Source organism: Hibiscus syriacus, unplaced genomic scaffold (assembly GCF_006381635.1).
Source record: "Hibiscus syriacus cultivar Baekdansim isolate YM2019G1 unplaced genomic scaffold, ASM638163v2 tig00110187_pilon, whole genome shotgun sequence".
NCBI classification, from domain to species: Eukaryota; Viridiplantae; Streptophyta; class Magnoliopsida; order Malvales; family Malvaceae; genus Hibiscus; species Hibiscus syriacus.
The window spans coordinates 3,296,019-3,314,938 of NW_024062618.1; the positions used below are offsets into that span (position 1 = coordinate 3,296,019).

Here is an 18,920-nt window from a genome sequence, read left to right on the forward strand (position 1 = left end):
AATTTATGTCTTTAGACTACATGCCAACTACACTCTATATACATTACATATATTTTCTGATATGACATTTGGTAAGGAAAACTGACCTGTCTTGCTCCGCATTACTCTTTACTCTTCTCGAAACCTACGTGTGAAACAATCACACGCTAAGTCGAAGACTTAGTGAGGCATAACGACTTATAATGCACTTCATAACATATATCAATACATGCATGTTCTGTTCTATCATGTTATACCAATTCCATGCATTCTTCGTATCATATAAAATCATATCAGATTAATTACAGTAAATACATACATACACATAATTCATCATTAACAGTTTATCATGTAATCACATACTTTTATTGTTAACATTTTCAATCAAACACTGTACACACACAACATCATATGGTTCACGTAACACATTTCAAACCACTTATAAACCCATCGTATACATATCACATTCAGTATGCTTGTTTAATCACTTTATTAGCCCATGTACACTAGTGAGAACTTAAGGTATGTGAGTACATTGAGGTTGTGCACACATATGCTGTCACCACAGCTCGATCAATGTCCCGAAGGACCAGTCCATAGATTCCGAAGAACCTAGGTAATCAGTCCATATGTCCCGAATGACATAGGTAAACAGTCCATATGTCCCGAAGAACATAGGTAAACAGTCCATATGTCCCGAAGAACATAGGTAAACCCTCGACCCTTGGCATGCCAACTATACCCCTAGCTCTCATATCATATAACATGGGCATTATCATTTATAACAGTTCACATTACTTATTCATATGCTTTCTCTTATAAACACATATCTTTTCTTTTCAGTCGCGTATCACATGTACGTGTAATCATTGATCTCATAATCACATGTTCCTTCTTTTCTGTCACATACCACATGTATGTGTAAACATATATCTAATATCATATGTTGCATGTAATCACATAGATCTTATCTCATAACATATACTTGTTTTCACATATATATTTCATATCATTTCTTATACCATCACATAATCCATTTAACATACATAACATATCATGTAACATTATAATAGAAATACCTATAAATCATATCACTTAGAGCACATAAAAGAACAGATCAATTCATATAATCAAGCATACATACATGCATATTCAACTCATGCCTTTAATCATGAATTCATGTGTAACACTTCAGGAAATAGACTCATCGCAAGTCTTATTTCCATCGCACATCATATACTATTGAATATGCACTCACCTGGCCTCACTAGTCAATTCCAATCTCTTATCTTTCCCCTTGATCGATCTTACTTGTCAATGATTCCGGAACTTGGTTAGGCTCTGAATCTACATAATTATACATTTTAAGACAATCATTAGATACCTACACCTTGTAATTGGATACTAGCAACTTAAACGAACTTATTAAACCAATATGCACATTTTTCCTTTAGGGGGAATCGGTTCCCTACTAAGGGGGTATCGATTCCCTAATGACATTTTGGAAATGTTGTTCGTTTGAAGGGGTATCGGTTCCCCTTGAATGGGTACCGATTCCCCTTGCCCAGAAATCATATTTTCAACCCGAAAATTACTTCATTTCCACTCAAACACTTCATATATCATCCCCTTTTCATTCTTAACTCTAGTACACATACTTAAACCAATCTATATTCATTTATTTCATCTTAAACCTCAAAATCCTATCTTCCATATGAGATTCAAAAATCATACCAAATTTTCAATGTGTTCTAATTCCAATTCTAACACTTCATACTTCTTAATTAGATTGATGACAAGTCAAATTCATCCATAAAACTTCAACAACCATACCATATCAAAATTTCATCTTAAAACTCATATTGCAAATTCCTTCATAATTCCTTTATCTTATTGTTTAAATCACATATAAGCTTTCCTTAAGCTTATTTAATACCCAAAGAATCAAAACCAAACTTAAAATTCAAATAATAATCAACTAATAAAACTCTCACCTTTGCCTTGCTCTCCCACGTATGAAGAAGAAGAAAGGAGAAGAGAACTCTGGATGTTTCTCCAAATTCCCACGTTTATTTTACCTTAAAAAGAAATATAAAAATATTTCTGGTCAAATGACCATTTAACCCTTAATTTCCTTTAATAATTACTAAATAACCTTCAATATATATTCAAATAATCATTGAACTATTTCATTCTTCTACTTTAGTCATCAAATTCTGAAACTTTACAATTTGATCACTACCCCGGTATTGAGGATGTTACATGATCTTTGTGTAATACAAACCAGTAGAGAATGTAGGCAACTTCTCAAGAACTTTTTTATTGCCTTGAGTAATTCTCGTAATTTGAATAAATTCATGATTTCCTTCACTTATCGTCTCAATATGATATTCATTTTGGCAAATATCTTTAAAACTCAATAAATTTCTTTGATACTTAGGGGAATATAACGCATCAATGATTTCAAACTTTGTTCCCCTTGGCAATATTATATTTGCTCTTCCGGAGCCTTCTACAATGTTTGTACGTACTACCAGATATAGTTCTCACACTTCATTTTTTTTATTATTAAGTGAGAAAAATATCTCTTATCTTTGAGTATGGTGTGACTAGTTGCACAGTCTGCTAGGCATAAATTTTCATCATTCATTGCTAATTGTGTTTGAGAGGTATTCATAATTTTCTTCAAAAAAGGGAAAAAATAGTCTAAAATACAATTATAATGTCCAAAACATATATCCAAATCCAAATAGTTAAAATATATGACAATAAAATGTCTCATAAAAGTAATAATAAACCTAGATAATTAAAAATAAACATAAATTAATAGAGTTTAGTACGATCATTGAAAATTTGTGGACTTATTATTTCCTTAAGGGGTAAAATAAAAATCAACAGTTTCCAGGTGGGTTGCATTGCTAGCATCAAAATCATCTTTGCCATCTTTATACACAAGATTTGTCTCTAATTTCTTTCCCTTCTGTTTTAGTGACTATTGATAAAGATCAACTAGGTTCTTTTGAGTACGACATAGACGTGACCAATGCCATTTTCCTCTAGAACTATAACATTTCTTGGTCACATTGTTTTCCTTTTCTTTCTCATGCTTGCTTTCATCTTTACGATCCCACTTTCGGTGGGAATATGAGTTTCTAAAATGACCACCTCATCCATATCTATATCTACGTCTACGTCCGCGACTATAAACATGACCACAGTCGCGTCTATTACCACTGCCATCGGCATGGTTTGTTTCTTTCAATCTTGCTCATATTTAGTTGTCATATCCGCTTCAGGGAATGAAGCAGATCCAGTTGGTCGTAATTCATGATTTTCATTAATAGCTCATTGTTTTGTTCAGCCACTAGGAGACAAAAAATTAATTCAAAATATTTCTTGAATCCATTTTCACGATATTCTGTCTGTAAGACAATATTATTTGCGTTGAAAGTGGAGTATGTTTTTTCTAGCATTTCTGTATCAATAATTCTCTCTACATAAATTCAACTATGAAGTGATTCTAAACATAGTCGAGTTATAATCACTAACAGATTTAAAATCTTGTAATCTTAAATTCAACCAATTATAACGAGCTTTTGGCAAAATTACAATTTTCTGGTCGTCATACCTTTCCCTTAGATTGATCCAAAGGATTTAAGGGTCTTTAACAATCAAGTATTCAGTCTTAAGACTTTCATGAAGGCGATGACGAAGTAATATAATAGCTTTACCCTTATCTTGAGTTGTTGCTTTATTTCCTTCCTTAATGGTCTCACCAATACCCTTTGCAACCAAGTGAATTTCAACATGTAGTACCCACGATAAATAGTTCTTTCTAGTTATATCCAAGGCCATAAATTCAAGCTTTGTAAGATTTGACACGATCACTATTATAATTAAAAAAAATACTCTCTCCAGATGTCTTGGATTTGAACAGTTGTATCAATATGGTGTGTGTGCATTGTCAATTGGTTGAGAAAATTATAAACAAATACTATCTTATAATCACCATAGACTATTAAAAACAACAACTTTATAATAGGGTAAATTATGCATTTAGTCACTCAACGTTTACTTCATTTATATTTTGGTCACTAAACTTTTAACATATTTTAATTTTGTACCCAAGTTTGAAATTTATTTTTTAACATCCATCTATTAAGTGTCTAACGCATTAAACTTTCTAGGGAAATTTGTGTAAAAGCCCCTTGAATCTTTTCTATTAAACCCAGATTATTGGACTCCTTTTGATTCACTAATTTTAGAGTATTTTCTTCCAAATCCGAATGGTGAGAGAGTTAAGGAGGAGAAAATTATTATATCTTGATTATACTATGACCACACGATGGAGATGCATATCAAATCAAATCAAGATAAGATCAAAGTTTTTGTTTGAATTTTATCAATTTGAAGAGAATTCGAGAAAAATCAAATTAACAATAAGAAAGACATTAAAAATAATATTTGATATCAGATTTGTCACGAATGGTTCTCGAAAAAAAATGTTAACCATGAGGAAGAAGAAAGGTAAAGTCTTAAGTTAATGTCATGAATAAAATTACCCACAATACAATATTTTAATGCCAATGTTAACCATGGGGAAGAAGAAAGGTAAATTCTTAAGTTAATGTCATGAATAAAATTACCCACGATACAATATTTTGATGTTGGCATTAAACAACTAACAATTTGATGATAAAGAAAATGATTTTGCCATAATTTGAGGACTAAAATAGAAACAAAATAAAAAAATGAGAAAATAAACATATAATTTTCCCATAAAAAAAATATAAGACGTAATGAGAGAGAACAAAACCTTTGTTGTCATGATAAGCATTTTTCTTTTGTTCCCCAAGGGCTAAGGCACATGCCCCCACATGCATGAATAATGATGACTAAGTTTAATCATATTTGACCACCACATTTTCTTCCTCCAAGTGTTTGATTTGAGGAATAGTGGTAGTTGGTCGGTACTCGTTCGGCTGTTTCCCTTGCTTCTTACTTATTACCTTTCCCTTCTCTCTTCAATCTCTTTTCCAAATTGGATTCAATTTGCATATCAAAATCTGCACCTTTTAGGTAAATCAATTTCTTTTAAATTATTTGTATTTAATCTATTAATAGAATAATCTGATTTAGATATTACAGAAATTTATTATATGATAATTTTTTTAATTTAGATTATTTCATTCACAATGTTAAGATTCAAATCTATGATATTATTTAAGAGATTTAGTAAGAACAATTGATTGTTGATTTATACAAATAATTACTTTTTGGTGAATAATGAATCAAGAATAATAAATCAGGCCATCAAGCCAGATTGTCCTCAGAGAGTATCGAGCGGACTGCATTTGGAGGCATCAGGAGGATTCATCCTTCAAAATCATCTTTCTGAACCAACTTTGTCATGTTGTCGGCTAGCCTATTCTCTCCTCTTCGAACCTGCAAGACTGATAACACTCAATTCTTATTCTCTAGCTCTCGTAATGCTGGAGGATAGCTGGCGCTGCCACTCCCAGTTTATCCCAGGTCAGTAAGCGAAATGCATCGACGCTGTCAATCTCAAGGATAACCTGTCTTACTCCTATACGCCACGCATGCGATAGACCTTTGAACACCCTCCAAAGCTCAGCTTCCACTACAGAGCAGATTCCCACAGCTTTAGAGAAACTGATTACTCATTCACCATTGTTGTCCCTAATCACTCCCCCACATGCTGAGATATATTAAGTGATGATAACATTTTGAGATGATATGTTAAGTGATGATATCATTTTAGGATGGTGAAATACAATAAGACTAAATTTTATGTTCAAAAGAATATATCAGAGATAGATTGAAAGAAGTTGATATGAGCATTCGTCTCGTTCAAAATTTAAGTTTTAATATAATTTTATATTTTTTATTAACTCTCTATTTTGACCCTTCTCATATAATCATGAGTAATAGTTGACTCCGACCATAATCACATGATGATAAGGTATCATATATGAAGCTAGGCTTCAATTTGTGAAATGAGAGGGAAAAAAACGCAGTCTTCCTTAATGGAAACGATCCAGCGGGTTATTTGACTATTTCTCCCTCTGTTTCACTTTCACATATAAAAGCATCTTAATTCTTCAGGAAAGATCCACAAGTTTTCTATTATTACAGTCACATTTTTCCTTTTTCAAAGGAAGTAAAAGTTAGATGATGGGGGAAAGTTCCAACTCCAGTTTTCAAGCAACTCGTGTTATGTATTTTTCTATTCAAACCACCATGTTTGATGGGGACAAAGATTTTCAAAAACGGCTCTTACGTATTTGAAGGTGCATGCCATGCATGTTTGATTGAACTTCATTTTTTCCCCAGTGATGTTCTTAATTGAACTAAATTCTTTTTCACTGCTATATATAAAGGATCCCTTCCCTCTGTCTCATACAACAACATTCACCTCAACGTTTGATTGTTCCGGCACCGGAAATAATGGAGGCAGAGCTTAATGCAGCGGCAACTAAGCTGCAAAAGTTTTACAAGAGTTACCGGACTCGAAGAAACCTTGCAGATTGTGCTGTTGTTGTTGAAGAGCTCTGGTTTGTTCTCACTTCATTTCTTCTTCTTCTTCTTCTTCTTCTTCAATCCATTCATTTATATTGGTTCAGGTGGAAGGCTTTAGAATTTGCAGCTCTTAGACGGAGCTCTGTATCGTTCTTTAATTCTAACAAATCGGAAACGGCTGTTTCCCGATGGGCACGAGCTCGGACAAGAGCCGCCAAGGTTCGTGTAATTGTCTTTTTTTATGCAGCGTATGTTCAAAGTCCACCATGACATTATTTTTCAGTTTGAAAAATCTTTGTGTATAGGTAGGGAAAGGGCTGTCAAAGGCCGTAAAAGGTCAGCGGTTGGCTTTACGTCACTGGCTTGAAGCTGTAAGTCAACCTTCCGATGTAAATCCCACTTAACCGTGACATACAGTTTTACGACCGTTTCATGCAGATTGATCCACACCACCGTTACGGTCACAATCTGCATTTTTACTACGATGTTTGGTTCGAGAGTAAGAGCTCTCAACCCTTCTTCTACTGGTTGGATGTTGGAGATGGCAAAGCAGTTACCCTTGACAAATGTCCACGAACAGTTCTACAATCTCAATGCATCAAATATCTGGGACCGGTAATATATTTGCCATCGGCACCTGCACTCTACATCGAAACCTGCAATGATTTTAATATTTTTGTGTTGCAGAAAGAAAGGGAATCGTACCAAGTGATGATGGAAGAAGGGAAGCTGATATACAAACAAAACAAAGAAGCTGTAAACACGAGAGAAGGAAGCAAATGGATATTTGTACTCAGTACATGTCGAATCCTATACGTAGGTGAGAAAGTGAAAGGTGAGTTTCATCACTCGAGTTTCTTAGCTGGTGGCGCCACCATTGCATCCGGCAGATTGGTAGTTCGTCAAGGAACTCTCTACGTATGTTTTCAATGTTCCCATCAACGCCTTCATGTTTTTGATTTATGTTCAACATCTATATATGTGAAACCCGGTTTTCATTTCTGGTGTTTTTTTTTTCAGGCTGTGTGGGCGTACAGTGGTCATTATCGGCCGACACAAGAGAATTTCATGGAATTATGCAGTTTCTTGGAGAAACATCACGTCGACTTGACCGACGTTAAGGTAAACTCCGAATCCATTGTGTTTTTCATGGAATTATGCAGTTTATTGGATGATGATGACGATGATGGCATTCCTGTGCAGAAATATCCAATAGATGATGATATCCCAAGGGAGATTAAGGAAGCGAAACAACCAGAGACATCGGAAAATACATCATTCATTCATGCGAAAGAGATGAGTTGCATTGGAAAGGAAGAAAGTGGTGAAGATAGAAGCAGCAGGGGAGTTAATTTGAGATACAAATGGAGCACAGGTGTGGGTCATCGAATCGTTTGTGTGAGAGATTACCCAGCACAGCTGCAATTCAAGGCACTTGAGCATGTTAATTTATCACCAAGGCTCAACCCGGGCTTCGGCTTCCCTCCCATCCCTTCTCCCAGACCCACTCCAAAGCTTCACTTGTCTCCTAGGCTTGCCTACCTCGGACTCGTTAGCCCTAGGGTCCGGCTTCAGGCTGCTAATTAATACTTATAAGGACAATCAAAACTCAGAGAGTTTTAGTTGAAAATTTTAAATTATTATATATTTTAAATTTTTTACATTTTTTATCGATAATTTATTTTTATATCTAAAAGTTAATAAGTTCAACTCTCCTAAAATTTTACAAATTTATTCCTAACTCGATTTATGTTATATTTTAATTTATCTTTTTTCCCTCTCCCGTAGAGTTTTTCTTTGTTGTTTTAGAGTTGCACTTATGCTTCCCACTCTTTTAAAATTTTAATACAAATAAATGTCGGAAGTCTTTCTTCTTCATCCATAAACATGGAAGATATCTACATTCAATGGAAAAAAACAACCGATCTATATGCGTTCACTTAATTATTATTTTAGTTTCGTTTTGATCGTCTAATAAATATATTTTAAATCATAATTAATTTTATGTTTTTGTTATATTTTAATCACCCACCTTTTAAAAATAAATTGAACTATTAATGTGAAAATTTTCTAACGGCAATAGTATAATGGCATAAAGGGAGGATGCCTAGGATGGACATATGTCTATCCTAAAATTTAAATTTTTTTCAGTTAGTTATTTTTTTTAACTAATTATGTCCACTCTTAAATCTTATTTATACATACTCATATGAAATTTTATATTACTTACACATGTACGTTCACCTTTAAAAATATTTTTAAATTCGCTGTTAATAATATAGAGAATACATCCCACCATAAAAAATCATTTTCTATTGATTAAATTTTTTTTTCATAAAAAAAATATAAAATTATTTTTTATTTTTAAAATATGTATTAGTTTTGAAGTTAGATTTGGCGGATTGTTGGCGGAATAGACAATACAACATGTGGAATTTAAGAAGGATCAAATCCAAAAGGAAAAAGCTAAAACTCAAATGTATCCGTTAAATATTTATTAAAGACAAATTTTGTTATATTTTCGAATTTCGAAAATTCAAAACCCAATATACCCGCAACGGTTCATAAACCTCAAGTCTCCGTCATCATCTGCTCCACTTTCCCTGCAAATTCAAGCTTCCCCAAAAAAAAAAGATGGGTGCCTCTGGGAAATGACTTAAATCACTTGTAACTTTCAAACCACTTCAAGATCCCTCTAACCAAGTAATTTCCATCTACCCTCTTCTTCTTTTTTCCTTAGCTTTATTTATTATTTTTTGTTATTGGGTTTGTACGAGAAGGTGGGAGACAAGACGAAGAAGAAATGGAGGCTGTGGAGGAGCTCATCGGAGGGTTTGGTATCCAAGGGTATCAAGATATGTCACGTGGCTGCTTCATCAGAGGCCTCCAATTCATCCTCCATGGCAGATGGTGTGCTCGCTTGAGCTCTGGCTACCCTCGCTCGTGCTCCACCCAAAGATTTCAGAGCTGTGAAGCGAGAATGGGCCGCCATTCGAATCCAGACTGCATGTCGGGCCTTGTTGGTATACTCTCTTACTTTCTGCATTGTGTGTGCTAATTGTTCATGACTCTGAATAGATATTATTATATTCGACTTAGCTCGGTTAGCACTAATCCATGTAGGCAGTTTTGCATTTTTCTTTAATGGACAATGGTAAATTTGAGATATGGATAGGAATAATTAGTTAATCTTTGGGTAAATTGGTATTGGTTATCATTTCAATTCATGTTAAGGTGTCGTAAGAGCCTTGATGAAATGCTCTCAGGCAAGACGAGCCCTAAGAGCCTTGAAAGCTGTCGTAAGGATTCAAGCTATATTTCGAGGTCGTCCAGTCCGAAAGCAAGCTGCTGTGACATTAAGGTGTATGCAAGCTCTTGTTAGAGTCCAAGATCGAGGAAGAGCCCAATGTGCCCTACCTTGTGAAGGACAAGCTATGCTGAATGAATGCCACAAACAAGCTGAGGTTAAACATTATCCATCTTACTTTTACAATTATAACTCTTTATCTGTATGATAACGAAGAGCTAGTCAATATCGATTTTCAGAAAGGATGGTGCGACAGCATCAGAACATTGGACGAATTAAGAGCGAAAAAACAAATGAGGCAAGAAGGTGCAATCAAGAGGGAGAGAGCAATTGCATACTCCTTAAACCAGGTATCCTAGAGAGAGCAACTTTTGTATGCTAGGTTGTTCCTCCGGTTTGGGCCAATTTCCAGATGTGATAAAAATGTATAACTTTTGCTGCAGACAAGATCATGTGCGAGTCTGAATCGGAGGGTGAATAAGAAGCCATTCTCTGGCAAGCATCAAAGGCTAGATTGGAATCGGCGTGATCGGTGGATGGCAATCAAGTCCTGGGAAACCAAGGCTGTGGAAGAGATTATTGAACCATCGAAGACGACGAGAGGAACACGATTTCTCGAAAAAGTGAAGATTACTCTGGCTCTTTTGAACATGAGTCCTTAAAAGTTATAAGGAACAATGTCACAACCAGAATTCTTTTTAGGCCTCATGCATCCATTCAAACTTCAGGTTCATTGTCTGCCCCAAGTTCTGAGTCCGTCTAAGACAAAAGATAAACATCGACCTCATCCGCGTCCGTATCTCCAACTACATTGTCTAGCAACACTCACATTGCAGGAACTCGTACTCAAAAACCAAGCTACATGAACCCCACAGAGTCTATCAAAGCTAAACAGAAGAAATTCAGGTTTTCGCCTGAAAATTTGCGGCGGAGACGTGTGGTTGATGAAGATTTACAATATTTCCACAAGACATTGATGACACTTTCTTGCGAGGACGAGATGCGGGGCAGTCCGGATTCGAATCCATCATTAAATTTCTCCAGGGAATTGTACGGACCAAGGAATCAGTGGCGTCAATGAAGACGGCAATAAAATTCTTTTATGTAACAGATACATGTTATGAATCATAGTATCATACGTTGAAATCCTGCAAAAGACTTTTTTGCAGTGTTATGCAACTTAAGCATGTTGAAGAGAAGTTTGATTTTTGGTCTCGTTTAAAGTTCTGTTATTGAATGGCAAGCCTACACTTCTCTTTCGCTCCAAAAACCAACTAAAAACCATAAAATGTCCTTTGGTTCACGGAATGTAAGATTACCGGTGGGAATAAAAGACTACCAGTGAATAGGATTACTGAGAATGTTGTATTTTGTGTTTGGTTGGTTTAGCAGTAATGTAAGATTACCGTGTTTGATTAAAGGAATAAAAAATTATTGGAATGTATATTTGACTAAATTGTCCTTATTATATATTTGTTTTTTTAACATGTTGAAAAATATTTATATATTTTCTTTAAAAAATTTAAATTCATAAAATTTATATAATTTTTTTTACAAAATTGAAAATATAAAAAGGTTTAATGAAATGGTAAAATTTTATTTTAACCCCTGAACTTCATATAAAATTTTAATTATATATTTTTTTTTGTAAATATAAAATAGTTTAAGGATAAATTTATAATTTGACATCCGTAGAATTTTTATTATTCAATGAAAGAATAAGGATATTTTTGAAAGGATTTTTTTTTAAATGGCATTTTAGTCCAAAATGCCAGTAATCCAACAATACCTAAGGAAAGGGAGGTAATGACATTCCCGGTAATATACCCCAAAAAATCTACTATTGGTAATGTAAGATTACCGGGAATGACATTCCCAGCCAACCAAACGGGGGAATGTGAATTCCATTCTCATGAGAATCTCACATTCCCCCAACCAAACACACCCTAAAAGGTGTATGCAATGAACAACCGAACGACTTATGTCGAAAGAGCAATCCGACCATAAAAAATATGATAAAATGCAATGAACACCTTAAAATAGAGACGGCGTAGGATTTAAGGTACATGAGGAACTTATAAAATTTTAGAGATATAATATGATGAAAGTTTAGAATTAGGAATTTGATAATTTTCAAGGATGATCGTCCTCGAATAATATTGATATTGTATGTTTTATTTAAAGCTTAGAATTATGAATTTGATAATTTATGGTTTAAAGTTTAGAGGGATGGTATTATATAATGATAAAATTATCCTCCAATGTTTGCACAAATGATCACTTTGGCACATATTCCTCTCTTTTTTAGCATTTTAACTTAAAATGTTTCAATTTTTGGTCAAATTACACTATGTTGGAAGCAAATTGTTAGTCAAGTAACAATCAATATACATTGTTAACGTGACATTTTTACATGTTCTTAATTAATGATGTGATAAATGCAACACCATCACTATGTGTTACGTAGCATTTGTAATGTTATCACTATAGATGATATAATACATGTTACGTTATCATTATAAATGACGTAAGATATATTACATCAATAATTAAATACATATAAAAACATCACATCAGTAATATATGTTGATTATTGATCAATTAATGATTTTCATCCAACAGAAAATATTTTAATCAAATATTAAAATATTAAAAGTTAAAATACTCAAATAATTATTTATAAAAACATTACATCCAAAATCAAATATAAGTATATATTATGAACATTGGATATCATTGTGGACACATATGATTCAGCCTCTTTTACTGGCAAATCAATTTCCTGTATCATCCTACCTATGATAGTAACAATAGAAGAGTTTGAATATAGACGCCGGGGTGCTGTCCCTCCCTTTTTTTATGATGACAGGTGACCCCAACTCAATCATTACAAGTAATTCTTTCGTCTACAAATTCTACTATTTTAATAGGTTTAGTGGATGGAAATATTTCACGGTAAAAAAATTATATTAAATTTAGTACTTTCTCACATTTTTATACTTCATTTAGAATTTTCATTATGACCCGCCATTACTATAAATTAATATTGTCTCTTTGATGTCATGTAGGTTTAAATCTATTTTCTTTCCTCTCGATTTAAAGGTTTGATTTTGATTGATTTGATCGATTATTGTCGCATACTTGATTTTAGTATGTGATTCTCATAACATAGATTTTTTTACATATATAAAATCTCGAACACAAAACTTTGCTTAAACAATATTAAACTGCTTATCACTTGAACTAATCCCTATTAGTATATTAAAATCTAATTTAATTTGAATTCAAAAGATTTTAATTTTATTCAATTTTATAAAATTAAATTTTAAAATTTTGGTTTAAGCCGGGTCAGATTAAATCCGAGTTTATAGTAAAAAATATTTAATCTGGTCCAATCTGAGAATAACAATATAATTTTTCTCTATATATTTCGAGATAATTGTTATAATATCTTTCAATTTTTTCAGTTAGATCATCATTTTATTAAATAAAAATAAGATTTTTTATATTCAAATCAGGCCAGTTATAAGTTTTTACTTCAGGTTTTAAGTCGAATAATTTTTTTAAACTCGGATCAAATCAGATGTAGAATTAAATATATAATACTCGTATCAATTTTTTTATCTAAAGTAAGTACAATGCATTATCTATTCAAATATATGAACTATTTGACACTGAACGTTCATACTCTTGACATTCATTATACTCAACACAAAACTTTAAAGAACAATAACAATTTCTTTACCACTAAATTCACTTTATCCGTACTACTCATATCAAATTTGATCACAATAAAATCTAATATTCTAACACATTCAACCATGATCATCCCTAATTAAATTTTACCGTTCAAGAGTGGTGAGCTCCAAAATATTAAAAATTCCATGAAACGAAAGAAACTCTGCAAAATTTTCAACTTTAAATCTAGTAATGTGGTCCATGAGGAGTACTAATTAATTACTTCATATCTTCCATTGCTTACATGCCAATCAAGTAGTCATTTTAGCTAGACTATAAGTGTTAATTAAAAACTATTAAAATTTATAAAATAATTCTTCGACTATAAAATGTTATTTGGTTAAGTTTTTCGACTATTGAAAGTTGTCAACTGGTCACCTTATTATTTATATGTTTCAAACTCATCCTAGTGGTACCGTTGTTACTTTCAAGCAATGACTCGAAGACATAATATTTCAAACACTAACTCGATGATATAAAGTAGGAGAGTCTATCCAAAAATATATAGCTTAAACGATTATGAGATCAGATTTTATAATATTTCCGTCACATGTTAACTTAAAGCTCAGACGACGATCAATTTTTTAATGAAAATGGAAGAGTTTAAAATATATGAATAGATGAGTAACTATTTTTGTAGCTTTTAATAATCAGAGGACTCAATAAAATAACACATTTTAATCAAAAAATATTTTATAACCTTTAATAATCAAAAGAATAAATAATACCATATAATCATCGGAAACCATTTGTTTATTTTAATTTTCTAAATCCTCCCCTAATATAAATTTTATAACTGTAGTGGAGTATAACACTTGTATAAAACTTTGCTTGCTGTCGGTTTGTAAAAGAAAGAATGCAAGGCTTCCAATCAGTTTTACTGTTTTGATCACTGATCCAATCATGACCCACAGAAAAGACCAAATCGATCACAACCCTTAGATCATCTGACTTCATTATTAGTTTTATTATTACTGTCGTGATCAGAGTATCAGGGGAGTTTCTAGGGAAGTTTGGAATACAAGAATGGGATCGGCAGCTCACAAAATTCTAACAAATACTTGGAAGTCATAAGTCCAAGTGGGACCTGTAAGAACATTGGGTCCCACAAACCTGCATGTCTGCCACGTGTAAAATGGCAGCCCCCATTAAGCCATACAACACTTACAGTTCTACACAGCAGAAATTTTAGCCTTTTGCCCACAAACCCTAACTGGGCCACCAGGGTACTGCTCTCTACATTAAATTCAAACCCTCCCAGTGTACTCATTTCCATGTTTTTCACCTTCTAGGGCTTAGGTCTCAAGAATTCTTCATTACAGAAATCAAAATTCATCTGATCTTGTTTTCCACTTGGCCTGCCATTTTCTGCAATATTCTGAGAGAGAGAGATGGGACACCATTCTTGTTGCAGCAAGCAGAAGGTGAAGAGAGGGCTATGGTCACCAGAGGAGGATGAGAAACTCATTAACTACATTAAAACCTATGGCGGCCATGGTTGCTGGAGCTCAGTCCCTAAACTTGCTGGTCTTTTTAATTCATATAACCATCTTTTTTTTTTTGTTTCCTTTAATGATCTTTTTTGAACTAGTTTTTTTTATTGGATTTGTGTTCATGATGAAGGCCTGCAAAGATGTGGAAAGAGTTGCAGACTAAGATGGATAAATTACCTCAGACCTGATTTAAAACGTGGGAGTTTCTCTCCACAAGAGACAGCTCTCATCTTTGAGCTCCATAGTATTCTAGGCAACAGGTTACTTCAACTATTATATGCTCCATATAAACTTATATTTTTGACTCTTCCACTATTATGGAAACTGGGTTACTTACCCATCATCATTACTCTTTCTTTTGGTTTTTTTTTATCATCTTCGTTTGAACATGAAAACAGATGGGCACAGATAGCGAAGCATTTACCAGGGAGAACCGATAATGAGGTGAAGAATTTTTGGAATTCAAGTATCAAGAAGAAGCTTTTCTCTCGTGATGTTCCATCTTTGGCCTCTACAGCGCCAGACAACGAAGCTTCTTTCATCTCTCTTAATGGAAACCCTAATTTCATCCTTGCTGCTCAACAGGACTCGCTTTATCTTTCCTCTCATGTGGATTTCAAGCCAGACCTAAATAGTTACGACTTGGATTTGGTTCAACATCGTTTTCCATTAACCTCAATGCTCCCACCAGCTCCATGGTCATTGCCCTTTGTTTCTCAGCATGGTCTTGCTCATGATCACCATCAAATTTTCAGCAATATTGAAGTGGTTCCAAGTTTTGTTAGTGGCAAGCTTGACAACTTAACCCCTGATCTAACGAATTACGACCATGAGCTGATGGATTCTCCAACAAAGCCCAAACTCGGTGAAATCCTTCAAGGAAAAATGCTCAACAGCGTGCCACAAGCATCTGTTTCATTTGAAAGCATCGACTCACGAACATCATGTTTCCCGGTATCTGCTGGCTCATCCTATGCACATGACATGCAGGTGAAGGGGTACATTGATACCATCATCAAATCGATGCCTTCATCTCGCCCACTGGATAATGCTGATTTGTGAGATTCGATGGAATCATCTTCATCATCATCCTCCATAGGTATTTGTGTACGGGTTTACCTCTTATACTTAAAAGCAAATATGTTCTTGAATATGGAGTATCTATATCTATATACATATAGAGGTTGATATATTAAGTGCATGGTCGTTATGAGAGAAAATCAAAACCTAAGTGTTACTACTTTCTTATATATTCAGCAAGGATGATGCCGTCTGATGATGATGCTCCAAAGTATACATGTACACCAGTTTATATATGTTTCACTGCGAACTACTCTATATTTTGCATAGGTCAAGCTCTTCCTCTTGAATTTGTTAGTCTTACATATTTTGTTGGCCTAAGTGAAGATCAATGATAAACAATGTAAAATAATGAGGAGAAGAAAGCAAGAACGAGCACAGGTAGTAAACTGGAAATCAAGCAGCTGGTGAAGGTGAGAAGATATGGCCTTTGAGGCTTTAACTACAGCCTAATGCTTGTAGTTATTTGCACTAAAATTTGAATAGTAAAAGGACCGGCTCTTGCCTTACTTGCTTCCCTCAAATCACAATGGAACCAGATGACTCCATTGTACGTGTAGGCAAGGATGAATAGAGGGGTTTGCGGTGGCTGCTGAAAATTTTATCTCATATAATTTCGATATATATTTTCTATTTTCTATTTATAATATATTTTTATTTTTTAAAATTTTATAAATTTATCTTTTAACATAAAATTATATGGCGTAGGAGACGGAGGCCTTTGACTTTGCAATACATAACCACACCCGAGCCCAAGGGCTCATAGCTCAAAGCCTCAAATCACACCACAATGTTGTAATTAGGGTTTACATTTTGCCAATTAACTAAAGTTGGCGTAAATGCCAAATTGAATGGAAAATCAAAGTTGCGGCCACTGTCCTCTGAAATTTCTTTTGTAGAGAAAATAAAATAAACCTAAAATCTATTTTTAACTAATAAAAATAAATTTTAAACACTAAAGATTATAATAAATACAAATAAAGCTTATATGTGGTTTTGTATTTTTTTTCCTTCACCAAAAATAATTATTTTTACCAAGCCATTCACATAATTTGCTACCTTAATTACTTGCCAAGTACACCTACGCATATGTTCACCAAATTAACCAATTTAATAGAAATCAAGCTCCAAATACATAGAATTATCAAACTATAAATATGTAAATAATGTACGTTATTAAATTTCCCCACTTAATCAATGTTTATACTCAAACAATCATATTTGATTGATTGACCAAGCCGTACTTCATATTTGTTCCCTTATATTTCGCTATGTTATGTATTCTAGATTACTAGGAGCACTATCAGTCTTTCTCCTATAGTCCTCATTTCCCTATATTTCCCCTCTTCCTCCCCTCCAAGTAGAATTAGGATCAAATTTGAAACTCATAAAAAAAAATCAATGCTTGCACTAAAGCATATTTTATATCCAATTATTCTAAATACACAAGGATCTCTCAAATCAATCCTCATTGTGTAATTTCACTCGTATTAAACATAAAGATCTAATTATTTTTAAAAGTTTCGAAATATTCCGTTGCAACCCGCACTAAAACTAATGTCGTCGCCTACTAATAAAAAATGTAAAAAGAATACACTGTTGAAGATGAAAACCTAAGCAAACCATGCAAGCAATCTTAAGTTAACTTTGTATTTCAATAAATTAGATTATTGTGTAATATTTATTTTCTTTATTTCTCTTCTAAAAGGTGGATATTTCTAAAACTGAAAAAAATACATAGCAATAATGAAAACCTCCTTATATATCTTATATAGATGCACGTCTGTTTAAACATTTTAATATAAATCACAATTTAAATGCATTTCATAATTAAATTGATTTTTATCTCTCAAATCTCATCAGAAAAAAAAGGTTAATTCGACTAATTAAAAAAACTTTAATTGTAATTTGGATTGCTGAATAATTAGGTTTGGTTTGGAAATATATATAGATATATTTAGGATAAATTTTAAAAAATTCACTTAATTATTTTATAATAATCTTTTAAGAAATTAGATTTATAAAATATATATTAAATTTTATTACGAAATGAACATCTTGTTATTAGCTCATGTTAACTGCTGTTAATAAGATAACATAATACATTAAATTAATAAATAATATCTCATTTGACTTCTTAATTATAAATTAATATTTTAAAATTTTTTAATAAAAAATAATATATATTTTTTAAAAATTATGTTTGTGTAATTGTAATGGAATGTTGGCATAATTCATGGATTCCACACACCCAAAAGAACAGCGAAGCAGCCTTGGCTGGGCCCATGCCACTATTAGCGATAGATTATTAGAGCGTGTACGCACTCGCTGTAAAAGCAGCCGATCTCACCGCCCACTTTTCGGACAAAAAGATAGATGAGTGGCCACTGGGCCCCGCTTTAGTCGGTGATCCCGCTGGAACCAAACACAGCTATACCATTAATCCTTTCAGACAAACAAATAACATTTTTTTTAGGGTGCTTTTATTCACAGGTAAGATTATTAGTGATAATAAAAGATTATCAGAGAATAGAATTATTAGGAATGTTGTATTTTGTGTTTGGTTAGTTTAGTAAGAATGTAAGATTACTGTATTTGGTTAAAGGAATAAAAGATTATTGGAATGTATATTTGACCAAATTATCCTTATTATATATTTGTATAATATTACAAATTGTAAAATATTTATATATTTTCTTAAAAAAATTAAATTCATAATATTTATATAATTTTTTTTACAAAATTTAAAATATAAAAAAGGTTTAATGAAAGGGTAATTTTTT

At 33.0% G+C, this 18,920-nt stretch overlaps 2 protein-coding genes and 1 pseudogene across 2 annotated transcripts; all 3 read left to right on the forward strand.

Moving 5' to 3' along the window:
• Positions 1-6,174: 6,174 nt before the first annotated feature.
• Positions 6,175-8,106, forward strand: LOC120217430 (IQ domain-containing protein IQM1-like). Its single transcript, XM_039214523.1, has 8 exons — positions 6,175-6,218; positions 6,381-6,554; positions 6,624-6,738; positions 6,825-6,890; positions 6,958-7,134; positions 7,207-7,437; positions 7,540-7,641; positions 7,723-8,106. The coding sequence occupies exons 1-8, from the start codon at positions 6,175-6,177 to the stop codon at positions 8,104-8,106; spliced, it is 1,293 nt and encodes a 430-aa protein (XP_039070454.1).
• Positions 8,107-9,218: 1,112 nt separating this feature from the next.
• Positions 9,219-10,907, forward strand: LOC120217431 (annotated as a pseudogene).
• Positions 10,908-14,871: 3,964 nt separating this feature from the next.
• On the forward strand, positions 14,872-16,346 carry LOC120217781 (transcription factor MYB26-like). The gene is made up of 3 exons (XM_039214858.1): positions 14,872-15,091; positions 15,188-15,317; positions 15,456-16,346. Exons 1-3 carry the CDS (start codon positions 14,956-14,958, stop codon positions 16,117-16,119), a joined length of 930 nt encoding a protein of 309 aa, XP_039070789.1. The 5' UTR covers positions 14,872-14,955; the 3' UTR covers positions 16,120-16,346.
• The last annotated feature ends 2,574 nt before the right edge of the window (positions 16,347-18,920 follow it).

Bases quoted from the DNA above. Each gene is read 5' to 3' on its own strand.
- LOC120217430 (XM_039214523.1), top strand. From the start codon at position 6,175: ATGGGGGAAAGTTCCAACTCCAGTTTTCAAGCAACTCGTGTTAT. The intron at 6,555-6,623 runs GTTTGTTCTCAC...ATATTGGTTCAG, and splicing joins GTTGTTGTTGAAGAGCTCTG to GTGGAAGGCTTTAGAATTTG. The intron at 6,739-6,824 runs GTTCGTGTAATT...CTTTGTGTATAG, and splicing joins CTCGGACAAGAGCCGCCAAG to GTAGGGAAAGGGCTGTCAAA.
- LOC120217781 (XM_039214858.1), top strand. From the start codon at position 14,956: ATGGGACACCATTCTTGTTGCAGCAAGCAGAAGGTGAAGAGAGGGCTA. The intron at 15,092-15,187 runs GTCTTTTTAATT...TTCATGATGAAG, and splicing joins CTCAGTCCCTAAACTTGCTG to GCCTGCAAAGATGTGGAAAG. The intron at 15,318-15,455 runs GTTACTTCAACT...ACATGAAAACAG, and splicing joins CATAGTATTCTAGGCAACAG to ATGGGCACAGATAGCGAAGC.